Source organism: Magnolia sinica, chromosome 3 (genome assembly GCF_029962835.1).
Source record: "Magnolia sinica isolate HGM2019 chromosome 3, MsV1, whole genome shotgun sequence".
Classification (NCBI taxonomy): Eukaryota; Viridiplantae; Streptophyta; class Magnoliopsida; order Magnoliales; family Magnoliaceae; genus Magnolia; species Magnolia sinica.
Genome location: NC_080575.1, coordinates 17,373,182 through 17,391,370, shown reverse-complemented (window position 1 = coordinate 17,391,370; position 18,189 = coordinate 17,373,182). Strand labels below are relative to the sequence as shown.

The window sequence follows — 18,189 nt, the reverse complement described above, 5'->3', positions numbered from 1 at the left end:
TCAGAGGTAGAAGTGATCCGGACCATCAGAAGCTTAAAATGGGTGTATCTCACAAACTAGAATGAGTTATCTGATGTGCCATATATGATTTTGGGGTAGGACGAGCTACTTTAGCCACCCAACCCTGCTACGCCAGGTTGCGCTCGCCGAATTTGTGAAATACCATCAGATCGACAGTTGAATCTCCTCATTTTTACTATTTACAGTAAGTTTTAGTTTGATTATAACTCTTCATCCGTTGGGCTTTAGAAGTTGCGTTAAACATGAAAAGTGCTTAGAATAATTAGGAGAATCACATGGTTGGGCCAAATAGGACGCTTACTACTTTTGGCCGAAAACCTGATGACTAGTAGGAATCACGACTGTCTATAAATAGTAAGTTTACTATTTATAGTTAGTCACAATATCTAGGAGTTTTAGTTATAGTATGATTCTGAAACTTCTTCCTAGGGTTTATGTTATTATTTAAGAGGTTGTAAGCTCGCTTTTAATAATCAATCAATTTATTACGAATTTCTAGAAATTATTCTATTTTCTTATTTTCCTCTTGGATTCGAGGTATCTCTGTGAGGAGTCTAGGGAAGTTCCAAGGATTCGGAATAGTTATCCCCTGAGGAAGACGGTGCTCGACCTCAACACGTCCTGCCCTGCATCATGTATCCCCCTGTACTAGTTGACTCGGCCAAGTCAAGGCAATACCGACCAGTTTGCGTCCGTAATACTAGCTTACACCATGGTTTTTTGGGGCCCACTGTGATGTGTCTAAAATCCATTATGTTCATCATGTGTAGCTCCCCATGTCTGGCCCTGATCCAAAAAAAAAAGCCACAAGAAAACTCAAGTCACATCACCCTAATATGCGCAACTCCCCATGCTTGGTGCCCCCATCCTTGTCGACCTTGGTCCAATAGGTGGCATTATCAAAATATGGAATAGAGATAAAATCCTGGTGGAGGAATGGGTGGTATCTTTTCCTTGTCATCTGTTTACTCGATTGTCAGGGAGAAATTAACTTTTGTTTATGATCCAAACAACCCTAGTTTGTAGCTACAGTTCCAAGAAGAGCTATCGGGCACTAACATGAGATGTAACCTTTATAGAGAATGCTAGTGTATTATATTTATAATGTGTCCTTTTAGTGTAAGTGCATGTGCACACTTCCCTATTCCCCTGCAGTGTACTATATGCTTTTTCATAATAAAATATTATGTGTTAGGGCATGCAAGCCTAACACAAATCATCTCTCCCAAACTCTCCTCCTCCTTCTCTCTCAATATTCTTATCTATCCTCATCAAATCTTTTTCTACTTGGTATCAGAGCAAGTTCAAGGCATTCCGCATCCAACAGGTTGAGAGGCGACACGTCACCTTGCTGACGTCAGCAGCCGTAAGGCTGACGTCAGCGTTGTACGGACGCATGGGCTCTGTTTGAGCTAAAAGTTTAGGGGTTTGATAGATCTTGATTTTAGAAGATTTGTCATGATTTTTTCAGAATTTATTGGACCTCATTTCATGGTATTTTGGGCGAAATAGAGAAATTCGAAAATCGGTTCCAGATTCCGTTTTTCTTCGATCTACCTCAAATCGGTAAGCTTTTCTTCGGTTTCTTTGCTCAAGATGGACCGAAATCTTCCTCCCAAGCTATCCATGGTGGATTTTTTACTTAAGATCAATGTTTGAGAGGTTTTTAACCTCAAACGGGCGTGCGGCTGGGTCGGGCCCTATTTGACTGCGTTTCATGGTATTTTGGATGATTGATATTTGTTTGAGGTTTATCTCTTGTTATGTTGAAGGATTGAGTGAGATAGAGTTGTTTGAATCAATCTTTCTTGGCATAGGGGGTCTCTTGGCATAGGTTTATTTCTCTTGGACTCTATTATGGCTGACAAAGGGCCCTCATCTCTTGGCATAGGGTCTCTTGAATCTAACCCCTTGCAGATTACCTCCACTAAGTTGAATGGTGACAACTATCTTCAATGGGCACAATCTGTAAAAGTATTTTTAGGAGCCCGTGACAAGTTGTCGTATATTTTGGATGATCCCCCAAACTCTACAGATGTTACCTACAAGTCTTGGACAAAAGAGAATTATCAAGTTATTGCATGGTTGTTGAATAGTATGGATTCCTCGATTAGCCACTCAGTGATGTTTTTATCCTCGGCTAAAGGCATTTGGGATACGCTTCATGATATGTTCTCGGAATCTCAGAATTTTTCACGGGTATTCCAGCTTATTCAAGAAATTGGTCGGTTTCAACAAAACTCCAGATCCTTAAAAGACTACTATTCGATGCTTCGGGGTATGTGGGATGAGTTGGATATGTATCAGCCTCTTCCTTCCAAATGTAAAGAGGATCATGAACATGCTCATAAGCAACGGGATGATACTCGTATCATGCAGTTCCTCGCTGGGTTGAGTTCTGATTATCTTCACGTTCGCGATCAGGTTGTTATGCAGGATCCTCTTCCCCCATTGACGACAGTCTATGCCATGTGTCAGCGTGCTATGATCTCTACTCTTCCTTCTCATTCATTTGTGTCACCCGAGCGTTCGGCACATCTTGTTGGCGATCAGTACTCCCTTGGTCTTAGGGTACCATCCTTGAGCTCAGGCCGCATTTTTAGTTTTGGTGGTCGTGGTAGAGGCCGCGATTTAGATCGCAGTCGCGGCGGCCGTAGTCTTCGTGGTCGTGGTGGACGTGGACGAGGACGTGATGGTTCCCGCATTTGTTCACATTGCGGTGGAAATAATCACACTATTGATTATTGCTGGCAGCTACATGGTCGTCCTACGTATGCCGCTGCTTCTGTTGAGACACAGTCTTCCACCCCGACAGCTGAGCAGTCTAGTTCAGGGGAGTCTCTTATTATTTCTCGGGCGGCATATGATGCCCTTATGCGGCTTCACATTCGGGATATTCCTGAGCCTTCTCACGCAGCTTCGGCCCAGTCAGGTACTGCCCTTCTTGCGTCATCCTCTCCTACCTCCTGGGTCATTGACTCTGGAGCTTCCTCCCATATGACTGGTAAGTTGCAATTCTTTTCTTCTTATTCTTCTTCTTCTTCTCTCACTCAGTATGTCACAGACGCAGATGGAACCCAATCTCCCATCTCTGGGATTGGTTCCATCCCTCTCTCTTCTTCCTTGTCTTTGTCCTCCGTATTGCATGTGCCTCGTTTTCCATTAAAGTTATTGTCTGTTAGCTCTCTTACTAAATCACTCAATTGTTCCATCACCTTCTTTCCTTCTTATTGTTTGTTTCAGGACCTACAGACGAAGAGAGTGATTGGTGGGGGCATGAGCGAGGAGGCGTTTATCTTCTCGATGATACACCTGTTGCCCCTTCTAGTACCCTTTCTCTAGATCAAGAGTCCATGACTCGGTGGCATTGCCGCTTAGGCCACCCATCCATTGCTAGATTGAGACTTTTATTTCCCTCCTTACCTGTCACTAAACCATTATGCTGTGATATTTGTGAATTGTCTAAACATCATCGTGCTACGTTTCCTCCTAGCTCTTCTGGGAGGAAATCTCAACCTTTTCTTCTAGGTTCACTCGGATGTTTGGGGACCAGCTCCGGTTACCTCGACTTTTGGATTTAGATATTTTGTTACCTTTATTGATGATTATTCCCGCATGACTTGGATTTATCTTTTGAAATCTAAAAGTGAAGTATTTGATGCATTTAAAGTGTTTTATCATGAAGTGTGCACTCAATTTCATTGTTCCATCAAATCCCTCCATTCTGATAATGGGGGAGAATACATGTCTACTGCCTTTCTGTCCTTCTTGCAGGAACGTGGTATTTTATCTAGGACGTCATGTGCTCGCACTCCTCAACAAAATGGTATTGCAGAACGAAAGAATCGTCATCTTCTTGACGTTGCTCGCACCCTTCTACTTGGTATGCATCTACCCAAACATTTTTGGGGTGATGCTCTTTTAACTGCTACTTTTCTTATTAATCGTATACCCTCACGTATTCTGTCTTATAAATCTTCATTTACTATTTTGTATCCTCATGATAACCCATTTCCTCTACCACCTAAAGTTTTTGGTTGTACATGCTTTGTTCAAATTTTGGATGTGAGTAATGATAAACTTAGTCCCAGGGCGATTAAATGTGTCTTTATAGGGTATACTCGGAGTCAGAAATGTTATAAATGTTTTGACTCATTGACTCGCAAGAAATATGTCTCTGCCGATGTCACCTTCTTTGAGGATCTTTCTTTTTTCTCCTCTCCAGGCAGATCCCTCTGTGATCCTCTTGCGCGTCAGGGGGAGTATAACTGTTATCCTCTTTCCACTAATGATCATGGGAAAACTCCTCTCCCCTCTATTCAGCATCCTGTTGGTGATATGGTTGAGCCTAAGCCTCTGCGGGTGTATCAGCGTCGAGATAAATCTTCACAAGCTTAGTCATCTACCCTTCCGCTTACTTTGGATGTTGGTTCAGGTGACTCTCCTAACTCGAGTTTAGATCTTCCCATTGCCTTGCGCAAAGGGTCACGATCTTGTACTCAACACCCCATTAGTAATTTCGTTTCATATGATCATCTTTCACCGTCTTTTCAGTCGTTTGCGGCTTCCCTTTCATCATAGACTATTCCTCGATCTCTCTCATATGCTCTTCAAAGTCCTGATTGGACAAAGGCGATGATGGAAGAAATGTCTACTCTTGAGAAGAATCATACTTGGGATCTTGTGCCACTTCCTGTAGGCCATAAGCGTGTTGGCTGTCGATGGGTTTATACGATGAAGTTTCTTCCAGACGGCTCCATTGATCGCTATAAAGCCTGTCTTGTTGCTACGGGTTACAGACTCATGGTGTAGATTACTTCGAGACATTCTCTCCAGTGGCTAAGCTTAATTCGATTCGTGTTGTGATCTCCTTGGCCGTTAATTTATCGTGGCCCTTGTTTCAACTTGATGTTAAGAATGCATTTTTCCCTGGGGATCTTGCAGAGGAAGTTTACATGCATCAACCTCTTGGCTTTGTTGCTTTTCACAACCCTGCATTTGTATGTCAGTTGAAGAAGGCTCTTTATAGATTCAAACAATCCCCACGTGCATGGTTCGAAAAATTTAGTCAGGCTCTCTTGGAGTTCAGCTTTGTTCGTAGTCATGCCGATCATTCTCTGTTTATATATCGTCGATCGACGGGCATCATAGTTCTCATTGTCTATGTGGATGATATTGTTTTGTCCGGTAGTGATTCTGCTGGAATGAGGGAGGTCAAAGATTTTTTGAAGACCAAGTTTGAAATCAAGGATCTTGGTCCTCTTCGTTACTTCCTCGGAATTGAAGTTGCTCGCTCATCATCCAAATTGGTCTTGTCACAACGAAAATATGCGCTCAATCTTCTCATGGAGACCGGCATGTTAGGGTGCAAGCCTGCTACCACTCCTATGGATACTTCACAGAAGCTTCGACCAGATGATGGTCCTCTCCTTACTGATCCCGAGATGTATCGACGACTTGTAGGCCGGCTTATTTACCTGACTATTACTCACCCAGATCTCTCATTTGCGGTGGGGGTTGTTAGCCAATTCATGCAAGCTTCCTGTACTTCCCATCTCACGGTTGTCTACCGTATACTTCGGTATTTAAAATTAGTCCTGGGTCTTGGCCTCCGCTTTCAGTTGCATGGTCATCTTCATCTTTCTGACTATTCCGATGCTGATTGTGCAGGTAGTACTTTTGATCGCCGCTCTACATCCGGCTTCTGTACCTTCCTAGGTGGCAATCTTATAACCTGGAAGAGCAAAAAGCAGCCAGTTGTTGCCCGGTCCTCGGCTGAAGCTGAATATCGTGCTATGGCTCATGCGACATGTGAACTTGTGTGGCTTCGCAATCTTCTTGAAGAACTTGGCTATCCTCCTTCGGGTCCTATTCCTCTTCACCGTGACAATCAAGCGGCCATCCGTATTGCTCGTAACCCAGTTTTCCACGAGCGAACCAAGCATATTGAGGTTGACTGTCACTTTATTCGGGAGAAAGTTGCTTCTAAGGAAATTGTCACTCCTTTTGTTCAATCTGGGGATCAACTTGCTGATGTTCTTACAAAATCCTTGAGTCGAGATGCTCTTCATCGTATTCGTGACAAGTTGGGCATGATCAACATCTATGCTCCAACTTGAGGGGGAGTATAGAGAATGCTAGTGTATTATATTTATAGTGTGTCCTTTTAGTGTAAGTGCATGTGCACACTTCCCTATTCCCCTGCAGTGTACTATATGCTTTTTCATAATAAAATATTATGTGTTAGGGCATGCAAGCCTAACACAAATCATCTCTCCCAAACTCTCCTCCTCCTTCTCTCTCAATATTCTTATCTATCCTCATCAAATCTTTTTCTACTACCTTTTGTGGTGAATGTGTGTGTGTGGGTGCGTGCCTGTGCCTGTGTGTCCTGGGGCAACAGACAATAATTTGATTGTGCTCATAGCATATTTTGGTTTCCATTTCATTGCCAAACCAGTGCAAGTCTTGCAACATAGCAGTCGCATTATCCCTATGATTGACAAGATGAAAGAACATTAACCCTAGGACATGCAAAACTTGCAAAAAAGAGTCTAATAGTTGGACGCCCCAAGAGTCAGGCTGATGCAATCATCAAGTGGGCCACAATATTAGAAACAATGGACAACCGCCCAAAAACCCCAAATTCCTGTGGAGGCCATCCTGATGGTTGTATTGGCCTAATTTTTTATTTGGTCCTATTGTCATGGTAGAGTGACCCTTCTATTCTGGATGGATGCCATCCATACACACACACCACAATGGGGCCCACACCCAATTTGTTGCACCATCTAATTTGTGTAGGAAGCATACTCTTTGTCGTATATATATGAACTTAGTAAAAATTGAGAACATTTTATAAGCAAATAGCTATAGATGAAAGTTCATACAATTAGCGACACATCCATTGCTTGGAGTATCCTCAATATTATCGAAATATCCCCAATATTATCCGTACCTCCAACTTAGCGATACCGATAACATTGGTAGTTTAAAAAATTACAAGCATCGGCAATGTATCGGTAAGTAAAGCCAATGTATCGAAATTGCCAATACAGTCAAAACTCAAAAGCCTGTTAATTAAAAAGAAAAAAAAAAAAAAAACCACTTCAATTTTTTTTAATGGGGGCATGGTTGTATGCAATGTTCAAATTGTTGACGATAATATCGATCATTTTGCGATATTATCATTATTGCAATACAAGAATATCGAGACCACAATCTTTCGTTTCATTTCCAATTGTCAATGATTTCTCGATAAAATATCATATGGTCTCTATTTTGAAATATCAATGAATGTTTGGATGGATGGATAGATGGGATGGTTGGGTGGATGAAAGCAATGTATGGGATGGTTTCTTACAATAACACGTGACTTTAGGCCCCCGTTAAATGGAAACTTATTACGTATGCATTCTTTTTGCAATTTTTTATTCCTAAATATGCAAATATGTTTATTTTAGCATCTCCTGAAGTTTCATTAAAAAATCCACCATTTCTCCATGTTTCCCCAATGTTTCCCCACATTTCCAGTTATCCGCGATGTCAATATTGTTTTTGTATCCATGGTTGGCCTAGTCAATGAAACTTGTAGCAATATCGGTACTTCGAACACTAGTTACATCTTACATCTGGGTCCCACCATTGTATGTGCATGGCATCTAATCTATTTAGGATAATGGCATCCACCTTGAAAATAGGATGCCCTAAAGATCATCCTCCTATGAGGTGGGCCACACCATAGAAAATAATGGAACCACCCTCAAACCTTCAAATTTGCATGTTGTATTGATTTTTAGAAGCATACCATTTTCACTCTACTGGGCGAAGAGGCATTTTCCAAGTTGTGGTGCAATCGGTGCTCTCAACCCCTACTTCATGTTCAATATTATGTGCTTGGAATCAGTTGACATATCTCTAGGGCCAATTTCGTTTAGGTTCAAAAGTTGGTAGATAGAGGAGCAAGTGTATTCAATTAATAGCAAAGTGGTAAGGGAATGCAATGTTAGGGTTGAACAGGCTATAGATATTTGAAAAAGCTGCAATTTCTCAAATTGAAGCTTAAAGAATGGAGATCTCAAATTTGGTCAAGATAAGCTCAAGAAAGAAGAAATCTTAAGCATTATTGATGTTATTGTCAAGGAAGAGGAAGATCATGCTAATGAGTCGATGGTGCTAAAAAAGCGAGAGGCTTAAAGTAGATTATATGTTGATCCAAAAGAGAGGAACTTCATGAACACTGTAATCTAGGACTAGTGTTGTCAAAAGTGTTATCATATTGCTAATCATAAATTCGTAATAGGGTTGAACCGTAAAGTAAATCATAAGATTTTTTTTTTTTTCCTCAAAATATTGGTAAAAATCCAAAAAATAATCATATATATATTTTTAAATAGAACCTCATCAATAATCTAATTCCCATCAATGTAGTAAGAAAAGTAAAACATGTCATGTTGGCAATTTAGAACTTGCATGGAGTATACATGTCGTGATCGGGTAAAGCATAAAAGTGTCATGATATTGGCAATTTAGAACTTGTATGCAGTATACATATCGTGATCGGGTAGAGCATAAAAGTGGGCCTTACACACCTTTGTTGAACATGATTACACTACCCACCAACTGGTGGTACAACAAAAAAAATGTGTCTAGGTCAGATCAGCGCAAACACAACGGTTTCTCATTGACAAAAATAGAAAGATCGAAAGGAAAGGAGAGAGAGGAATGAAGAGAGAAGAGAGGTATTAGATCAACGATGCTCAATACCATGTAAAATTGTAGGTAGAAGATTGGAGAAGAGAATAGGAGAGATGGAGAAAAGGAAAAGAGAGGGAGAGAGCAGCGAAAGAGTTCTCATGCCCCCACCCCTTGTATTATTAGATTAGAGCTAACAATAATAATGTTTAATTGCAAAATTGCCCCTTTTACTTAATCTTGTACAAAACTAAGGCCTATGGGCCTAAAACTTAACCCAAAACATATGGAACCCAAGCATAAAAAGTGGACCATCCAAAGGGGACCGCTTATCGCTGCAATGGCATGTGTGGACCCTAAATGTGGTCTACACGTACTCACGATACGGACAAATAGCAGATACTTTTGGGTATTGAAGTTGCAATATCAAAGATGGGAATTAATTATCGCAACAAAAGTATGTGTTGGATGTATTGGAAGAAACGGGTCTTATGAGAGCCAAGCTCACTAAAACTCCCACTAGGTGTAGATCAAGGAGAATTATTCAACGATCCAAGGAGGTATTGCGGACTTGTTGGAAAACTAATTTACTTGATGATTACACAACCAAACATCACTTATGTCAATGTAGTTAGCCAGTTCATGCAGTCTCCTCGTATTTCTCATCATCATATATTTAAAAGGAGCACCTGGCCGTTGTGTTCTCTATAAACGGAATGGACATCTACAAGTAGAAGGGTATTCAAATTCTGATTGAGTTGGTTGCCCTTCTAATAGGTGGTGTACCATAGGTTATTGTACCTTCATTGGAGGTAATCTAATTACATGGAGAAGCAAGAAGCAAAATGTAGTTGCACGGTCAATCAACAATCCAAGGAGGTATTGCAGACTTGTTGGAAAACTAATTTACTTGGCGATTACACAACGAGACATCACTTATTCAGTCAATGTAGTTAGTTAGTTCATGCAGGCTCCTCATACTTCTCATATGGAGGTTTTGCCTCGCATCATCAAATATTTAAAAGGAGCACCTGGCCATGCTACTCTCATTAAATGGAATGGACATCTACAAGTAGAAGGGTTGTCAAATGTTGACTGTGTTGGCTCCCCTTCTAACAGGTTGTGTACCATAGGTTATTGTACATTCATTAGAAGTAATCTAATTACATAGAGAAGCAAGAAGCAAAATGTAGTTGCGCGATCAAGCATAAAAGCGGAATACAGAACAGTATCCCTCACGAAATGAACTCATTTGGTTGCAGACATTAATGTGCGAGCTTGGGTCCATGGTTAATACACCTATGTGATTATACTGCACTAATCAAGTTGTCTCACATTGCAAACAACCCAGTCTATCATGAAAGGACCAAGTACATTGAAGTAGACTGTCACTTCATCAAAGCAAAGGTCGTTGGCAAGGAAATATGCATGCCGTTTGTCAAGTCACAGGACCAAGTGGAAGACATGTTTACAAAGTGCTTAAGTCGTGCGCATCTAGATCAATTCTTTATCAAACCGGGCATACATGATGTATATACTCTAGCTTGAGGGGGAGCATTGTTGATAGTCCTTCTAAGAACAATGGTTGTACATTGTATTTGGACATGTCCACATTCATTGAATATTGTATTTGACAATGTCCACATTTATAAGAGCATGTAACAATGCAAATAATAAGCATTTTCTTCCATTTGTCTTACTCATCCCTTCTTTTTTCCACTTTCCTATATGACTTATTACAAAGGAAAACTTAGTTTCATTGCTTCTTGATGGTGAACTGAAAGTAAATATCAATTGAGTAAACTTCTAACTATTTCAAGGCGTTGTTGAAGGAAAAGTGTTAACTAACATAAAACCGTCAAATGGTGAAATCATTACGATTAGGTAGCAATTGAGTGGATACTTTCTAGAGCAGTGGGTGAGATGAAGTGCCTTGGACCTTTGGAAGTTATGAGCATGTTTTTAGTGAGGAAATGAAGGTTGTGGAGATCATATGCATATAGAAGTGTGGAAGATGCTGAGTGAAATTCGATCAAGTCAACTCATCTTTTCAATAATTTTTTTACAAACAAGGAAATTGTTCGACCACGTGGGCTTTCATGGCCAGGTCGCGGAACATGGTAATGTTGGGTGCCTGGATCCGGCTAGGGCAACAGATATTTCATAGACCATTCCGGTTATACAAACCCAAACTTGTTCATCCTTAATTGGGAGTTGACGACACATAGGGCCTAGTGACCTCCAATGACGGATGTACTCTTATGCCATTTCACTCTTGCGTTGTTTTGTTTGGGCAAGGTCGGCTAGTGTAACGTCCCGCTCGGAGGAGAAAAAGTTGGCAAGGAACATGTTTTGCATCTATTCCCATGTTCGGATAGAACCGGGAGCTAGGGAGCATACCATTTGAACGCCTTTCCAATCAATGAGGATCCAAATGGCTGAAGCCAAAATTGGGGTATGATCGTGAAGTTCCCGATGGTCGTCAGGATATGCATTGAATGTTCTTCAGGTGAGTCTTTGCCATCGAACTTTTGGAAGTCCAAGTGCTTGTAGTTGATGGGGAACGGAATGTCCTCAACCTCACAAGGATATGACGTTCGGTAAATGAACTTCCCCTTTCTTTTGTGGTCCTTTTTTCAGTTGGACTACATGAACCACTGCTTGTCGTAGGTCTTCTTGGGTGGCTAAGGGGACGGGTGTTGGCTCGAATTTGACAAATGAGTGGAGGAGAAATTGTCCAACAAAGAAAAGATGCACATGGTTGCATCAGCTATTGGAAAATTTTATGGGTCACACTATGAAGCCCTAGGAGAGGATGGTGAGACAAAGAATAAGACAAGAAACAGGGATATCTGAAAATTTGCTTCACTTCATGCCCGGGAGAACAAAAACTTGAAGCTATTTTTCTATTAAGTCAATTGATGGAAAAGTATAGAGATAAGAGAGAATCAACTACATGATTTTTTATCATAATTTTCAAACCATCGGATCAACCCCAGCCTGGCCACTAGGTCGGCAAACCAAGTCAGACTCGGAGCATGGTTGACTCAGATTGTCCGAGTATATGAAATGCAACTTTAGTATGAACAAATTATAGAGGTGAGGCTTTAGTTAAAATCAATGATCAAGAGATCCAGAAACTGAAGATGATGGAGTATTCAAAATGAAACTTTAGCATGAACAAATTATAAAGCCAAGGCTTAAGTTAAAATCAATGGTCAAGGTATCCCGAAACAGATGTTTTTTGTTCCTTGTCTCTATTGTTCAAAAAGATGGGGACCTTGATGTTGATGATGATGATGAGGAAGAGGAAGAGTTTTTGAAATGCAACTTTAGTATGAACCAATTATAAAGGCGGGCTTCAGTTAAAATTGATGGTCAAGAGCCAAAACTGAATATGATGGAGTATTTGAAATGGAACTTTAGTATGAACAAATTATAAAGGCAAGGCTTTAGTTAAAATCGATGGTCGAGATATACCGGAACAGATGTGTTTTGTTCCTAGGCTCTATTGTTCAAAAAGATGGGGACATTGGTGATGATGATGATGAGTAGTAGTATTTGAAATGCTACTTTAGCATGTACAAATTATAAAGGCGAGGCTTTAGTTAAAATCAATGGTCAAGTGATCCTGAAACTGAAGGGCGGAATATTTGAAATGTAACTTTAGTATGAACAAATTATAAAGGCAAGGCTTTAGTTAAAATCGATGGTCATGAGATCCAAATACTGTTGTATTTTGTTCCTTGGCTCGATTGTTCAAAAACTTGGGGGATATTGATGATGTGGTTTGTACTTTGTAGTAGAATTCGAGCTGCGTGGATGAAGTGGAGATATGCCTCTGGAGTGTTGTGTTATCATCACACGCTATGAAACTAAAGAGTAAAGAGAAAACTTTATAAGACATCTATTTGACCAGCTATGCTATTTGGTGTAGTGTTGGGTAGTTAGAAACAGAATGAACAATTATTGAGTGTTGCCGATACGAGGATGTTCAGATGGATGCGTGGGTGGGCTAGGAAGGATGGAATTAAGAATAAGGTCATTCGAGGCGGCATAGGAGTAGTCGGAACTCCCAATAAGAGAAAAATGATCAAGAGCAGATTGAGATGATTTATGAAAACTGAGTACAGTTCCAGTAAGGAGAGTAACTGACCAGGGTGAAGGCCCTTAAAAGAGTATGAGAGGAGAAAAGGACTCGATTGAGGTATTGAGAATGGATATGAAGGCTTGTTTATTTACCAAGTGTATGACATTAGCTGACCCCAAGCATTTGGAACAGTCTATGATGATGATGATTTGAGTTTGTCAGCATGCATTCGTGCAGACTAGGCAAGTGGCTCATCCATGCTTGTGCATGTTCGTGGAAGTGCATTGGTAAAGGCATGTGCCACATGGCCCACAACCTCCTTCTAGAAATACCTGATTTTGCATCCTGATCCAATGTGCCAATCCATTTCTTCTATACGTGATCTTTGGCATTCAGATCTGCTAGGCATCTCTTGTATCCATTGGCAAGCTGACTAGCATGTCTGATTTACCACACAAATTGTCACCAGTAAATCACACTCCCCTAAACTGAATTATCATCATCTAAGACTTATCCCAGCTAATTGGGGTCAGCTACATGAATCCTGTTCCACCATTCAACTCTATCAAGGGACATAACTTCAGTGTGACCACAGATCATCAAGCCTTTTCTTACTACCTCCACCCACATCCTTTTGGGCATTCCCCTTGCCCTTTTAGAGCCGTCAACTTGCGCAAACTTACTTTGAACCAACACAGTTCTTGATCTCCATTGCACACGAACAAACCATCAAACTTCCCCTCATCTTATTACCTAGTGCTCCGCACAAGTTCCCTCAAAATCATTCATTTCTAATTCTATCCTTCCTCATCTTGCCACCCATCCATTTCAGCTATACTCATCTGATGTACATGTTGTTCCTTGACTGCCCAAAATATTGTCCCATGAACATGGCTAGTCTTGTAGCTATTCTATAAAATTCCCCCTTCAAATGAATCCATTGACCGACTCCTCCGATATGTTTTCCTAAACAAAGAGAATGTTGATGACTAACACTCCCATTGACTGACACCTCAAATTTGCTAAAAGTTCTGGAAGGTTTTAATTTCTTTTAGCCCTAGACATCTATCGTTGATCCTAGTATTTGAACTCATGACGGCTACTGAATTGTGGAGTCTCGATTATTTCTCATATTTTTTTATGATGTCAAGGTGTCCCCGCCCCATTTTGAGGTGAAGTTATTCCTTGTGGATGCACGCAATCACCCACAAACCATGTGCACCGGGTAATCCCGGGGACACCCATGACGCTTGCCGTTCAACCCAAACCCGATCTCTATTATTTCTCACATATTTGTGGATAGAAAGAAAAGAAAAGAAAAACTCATTGATTGTTATCAACATAAGTAATAGACTATTTGATGCAGGACATGAAATTCAAATATGATGTGTGAGATTTCAGGCTTAAGATCACGTTAGTTCAGAAACAATTTCACAAATTCCATATCCCACATGAAAGTCCAAACATTTAATTAAGGGGAATTTATGCGGGTCCAGGCCTACACATGTTAGAGATAGATCAATAAAAATTATGAACTGAACGATACTCAAAGATAAGAAATAATCATCCACACATGCACAGTAATCAGCCCCTAATCCAAGGGATTAACTAATTTCAACTTAAGGAACCCTAGGGTGAAAAAAATGGCAAATAAATTAAGGGTAATGCAATCTAGGGTTAGGGTTTATGAAAATAGGTATGAAAAGTGGAAAATAAGAGATAACCTGAACCGAAAGATAATTTCCGTGAGCGGACAGCGGGCCAGGGCCCGGCCCATGTGCACACTAGCCTGGCCGCACGTGCAAGCAGGTCCCACACCCGGAAACCGATTCCTTGGCCCTGGTCGGCCAGGGGTGGGCTCCAAACCCCCAAAGTTCCAGGGCGATCCGAGCTACGGGCTGTGGGCGGTGCTCCGCCGAAGTTTCAGCCCTCCTGTAGGGCCAGATTCTGGAAACTGGCTGTAGGGAGAAGATCCGCTGCAAAACTAATGGATTCGAGGCGAGGATGGCTATAGAAGGTGAGATATATGGATGGAAGAGGGTAGGGGCGGATGGGGATAGATGTGGCTTCGCACCACGGTAGTTAGTCCTTCGAAAAGGGAGGGCTTCACACCCACTTGAATTTTTCAATAACTCAGAAACTCAGAGAGTAGAAAAAAAAAACTTGCAGGAATTTTTATTAAACTTTAATGAATCAAAAGAACTACAAGGGGTGCCTATTTATAGGAAAACCCTATACCCCAAAACTTGCGTCATGTGCGCAGCCTATTACTTGGCGATTAAGTAAACCAAAATAAAAACCAATCAAAGAAATCTAAAGCGTTCATGATATTCTAAATAACATAAATAATCAAAACCTAAAATATGAAATCAATTTGACTAGTGGGCCACAATCATGAGATTCCATAATGGGCTTTACTTGGCTACTGGGCCCACTCTCTTGAACCAAAACTTCGTCTTCTAACTAGGAGGCCCTCCTTGGATATCGTCATTAAGCCAGATCAACGGTGGGACCCTCCTTCGTACGTACATGCTAGGGTGGGCAACGTGCGTCCGCGTGTGGGCAGCGTGCGTGCATGTGTGCGCATGATGTCTCCATCAACTCTCCCCGGTTGTGAAAATTTCGCCATTGGCGAAATAAAACTTTTGAACCGCTCCAGGATGTCAATATCAAGTCTCTGAAGCTCCTCCTCAGTGAGCCACGTGCTGTCGGAAGCTAGGCGTGACTTTCATTTTACCAGGTATTTCTGAAACCCACCATCCGACGTTAAAACTATCTGATGGTTCAGGATATCTTTTATTTCCTCTTTAGGTGTGCGAAGGGTAGGTATGAAAGGTAGAGGCTAGGAAGAAAGGTCGGGAAGAGACCATGAATCAAGGGATAAATCCGAGGAATCAAGATAGGTGGGTGAAGTGCCGAACAAAGTATCAGTGGTCCCCTGAAAAGTAACTAGATCCTCCACGTTGAATGTGGAACTAATTCCCATGGAAGGTGGAAGATCTACCTTATACGCGTTGAGACTATTTCGTTTTATAATTTTGAAGGGTCCATCGCTACGCGTGTGTAACTTACGAACGGCCCCTGGAGGGTACCGCTCGGGCATGATGCGGACCATCACAGAGTCCCCAATATTGAATTATTTGAAACGTCTATGTTGGTCTGTAGAAAATTTGTAATGTTCATTACTAGTAGTGATCTTTCACCTGATTTCTTGATGCAATGAATGTATGTAATGCGCAAAAGACTCTGAAGACTCGGATGGCCTATGGGACAATGACATAGGGACGAGATCAATAGGCTTCCTAGGCTTGTAACCAGTAACGACTTCAAAAGGACTTAGACCTGTGGACCTATTGACAGAACTATTGAATGCAAACTCGGCTATGGGTAGTACGGTGTCCCATGTCCTGGTATGCTCCCCCACTAAACATCAGAGCAAACTTCATATGCTCCTATTAACCACCTCAGTCTGACCATCGGTCCAAGGGTGGTAGGCAGAAGAAAATTGGAGCTTAGTATTCATCATGTGCTATAGTGTCTTCCAAAAGTAACTCATGAATCGCACATCACGGTCAGACACTATGGTTTTTTGTTGCAGTTTGACGACCTCACTAAAGAACAGCTTGGCAACATGAGATGCGTCGGAGGTCTTAGAACAATGAATGAAGTGGGCCATCTTAGAGAAACGGTCCATGACAACAAATATGGAATCATGTTTACGAATAGTCTTGGGAAGTTCAAGCACGAAGTCCATACTAATGTCTTGCTAAATGGATGGAACTGGCAAAGAAGTATATAATCCTGTATTTTGTTTCTTTTGCTTTGCCAGCTGACAAGTACGACACTGCCCTATAATTTTGGCCATGTTTCACTTGAGGCTTGGCCAATGAAACCTATCCTCCACTAGGGCAATGGTCTTGTCTCGACCAAAATGACCCGCAATCCCTCCTGAATGTAACTCCCAGACCAGAAAATCGTGGAGGGAGGTGCGTGGTATGCACAAGTGGTCACTCCTAAACAAATATCCCTCTAAAATCAAGTACTCACTACTAGCTCCTGATGAACTCTCTAACAACGACGCGTACACAACTCCGAAATCTGGACACTCAGAATACTCTTCTTTGATGCGCTCAAGGCCCGTAACTTCAATGCTCATGGAGTTGAGTAATGCGACTCGACGGCTCAACGTGTCGGCAGACTTATTCTCTACACCGGCCTTGTGCTTAAGCACAAAAGTATACTCTTGAAGGAATTGAACCCACTTGGCATGCCTAGGGTTTAATTTCTTCTAAGAGTTCAAATATCTCAAGGCTTCATGATCTGAGAATAAGACGAATTCTTGCGGTAATAGATAATAACGCCAATGGCGCAGTGATTGCATTACCGCATAGAATTATTTGTCATAGGTGGAATATCTTTTTTTCATATCATTCAATTTCTCACTAAAAAAGGCAACAGGGTGCCCTTTCTGACTAAGTACTCACTCCTATGCCGACTCCTGACGCGTCACATGCAACTTCAAAAGCTTTTGAAAAATCTGGAAGCCGCGTGACTGGAGGTTCGGTCATCTTGACCTTTATCTCCTTGAAGGCCTTCGAGGCTGCCTTTGTCCATTGAAACTCTCCTTTTTTAATGCAGTCTTTGATGGGAGCCATAATGGAACTGAAACCTCTAATGAACCACCTATAAAAGGTGGCTAAGCCGTGAAAGCTACGCACCTCATGAATATTGTGGGGTTCAGGCCAATTGACGATGGCCTTGACCTTCTCGGGATCCGCTGATATGCCCTCAGCTGACACAATAAAACCTACGAAGATCACGCTACTAGACAAAAACGCACACTTCAACTTCTCGGCCCTAAGGATCCCACAAACCTATTTCAAATGGTTAAGGTGTTGCTCCATGGTCATGCCATAAATCAAGATATCATCGAAGTATACGACCAAGAACTTCCCCATAAAGGGCCTCAACACTTGGGTCATCACACACATGAAAGTGCTTGGGGCATTAGTTAACCCAAAAGGCATAGCTAGCCACTTGTATAGCCCATCCTTTGTTTTGAATGTTGTCTTCTACTCATCACCAGTGCATACATGGATTTGGTGATAACCACTTTTGAGGTCAATTTTTGAGAAGATAGTGGCATTGGCCATCATATCCAGCATGTCATCAAGACGCGGTATGGGAAATCGATACTTGACTGTGATTTTGTTGATGGCTCTACTATCAACACACATCCTCCATGTGCCATCCTTTTTAGGTGTAAGAAGAGCGGGCACGGCACACGGGCTCCTGCTCTCTCGTATGAGACCCTTCTCTAGGAGCTCGTCAATCTGCCTCTTCAACTCATCATGCTCCTTTGGGTTCATTCTATAATGCGGGAG

General features: G+C 41.5%; 2 protein-coding genes across 5 annotated transcripts in view; both read left to right on the top strand.

Moving 5' to 3' along the window:
- LOC131239626 (probable acyl-activating enzyme 16, chloroplastic) overlaps positions 1-18,189 on the top strand; it is a 127,608-nt gene that overhangs the window by 103,278 nt on the left and 6,141 nt on the right. The gene's annotated exons all lie outside the window — the stretch shown is intronic.
- Positions 2,667-4,233, top strand: LOC131239628 (uncharacterized). The gene is made up of 2 exons (XM_058237429.1): positions 2,667-2,953; positions 3,265-4,233. Exons 1-2 carry the CDS (start codon positions 2,714-2,716, stop codon positions 3,361-3,363), a joined length of 339 nt encoding a protein of 112 aa, XP_058093412.1. The 5' UTR covers positions 2,667-2,713; the 3' UTR covers positions 3,364-4,233.

What these genes read in the sequence shown, in the direction of transcription:
- LOC131239628 (XM_058237429.1), top strand. Translation starts at nt 2,714, where the DNA reads ATGGTTCCCGCATTTGTTCACATTGCGGTGGAAATAATCACACTATTG. An exon ending in CGCAGCTTCGGCCCAGTCAG is followed by an intron (nt 2,954 to 3,264) that starts GTACTGCCCTTC and finishes TGTTTGTTTCAG; the next exon opens with GACCTACAGACGAAGAGAGT.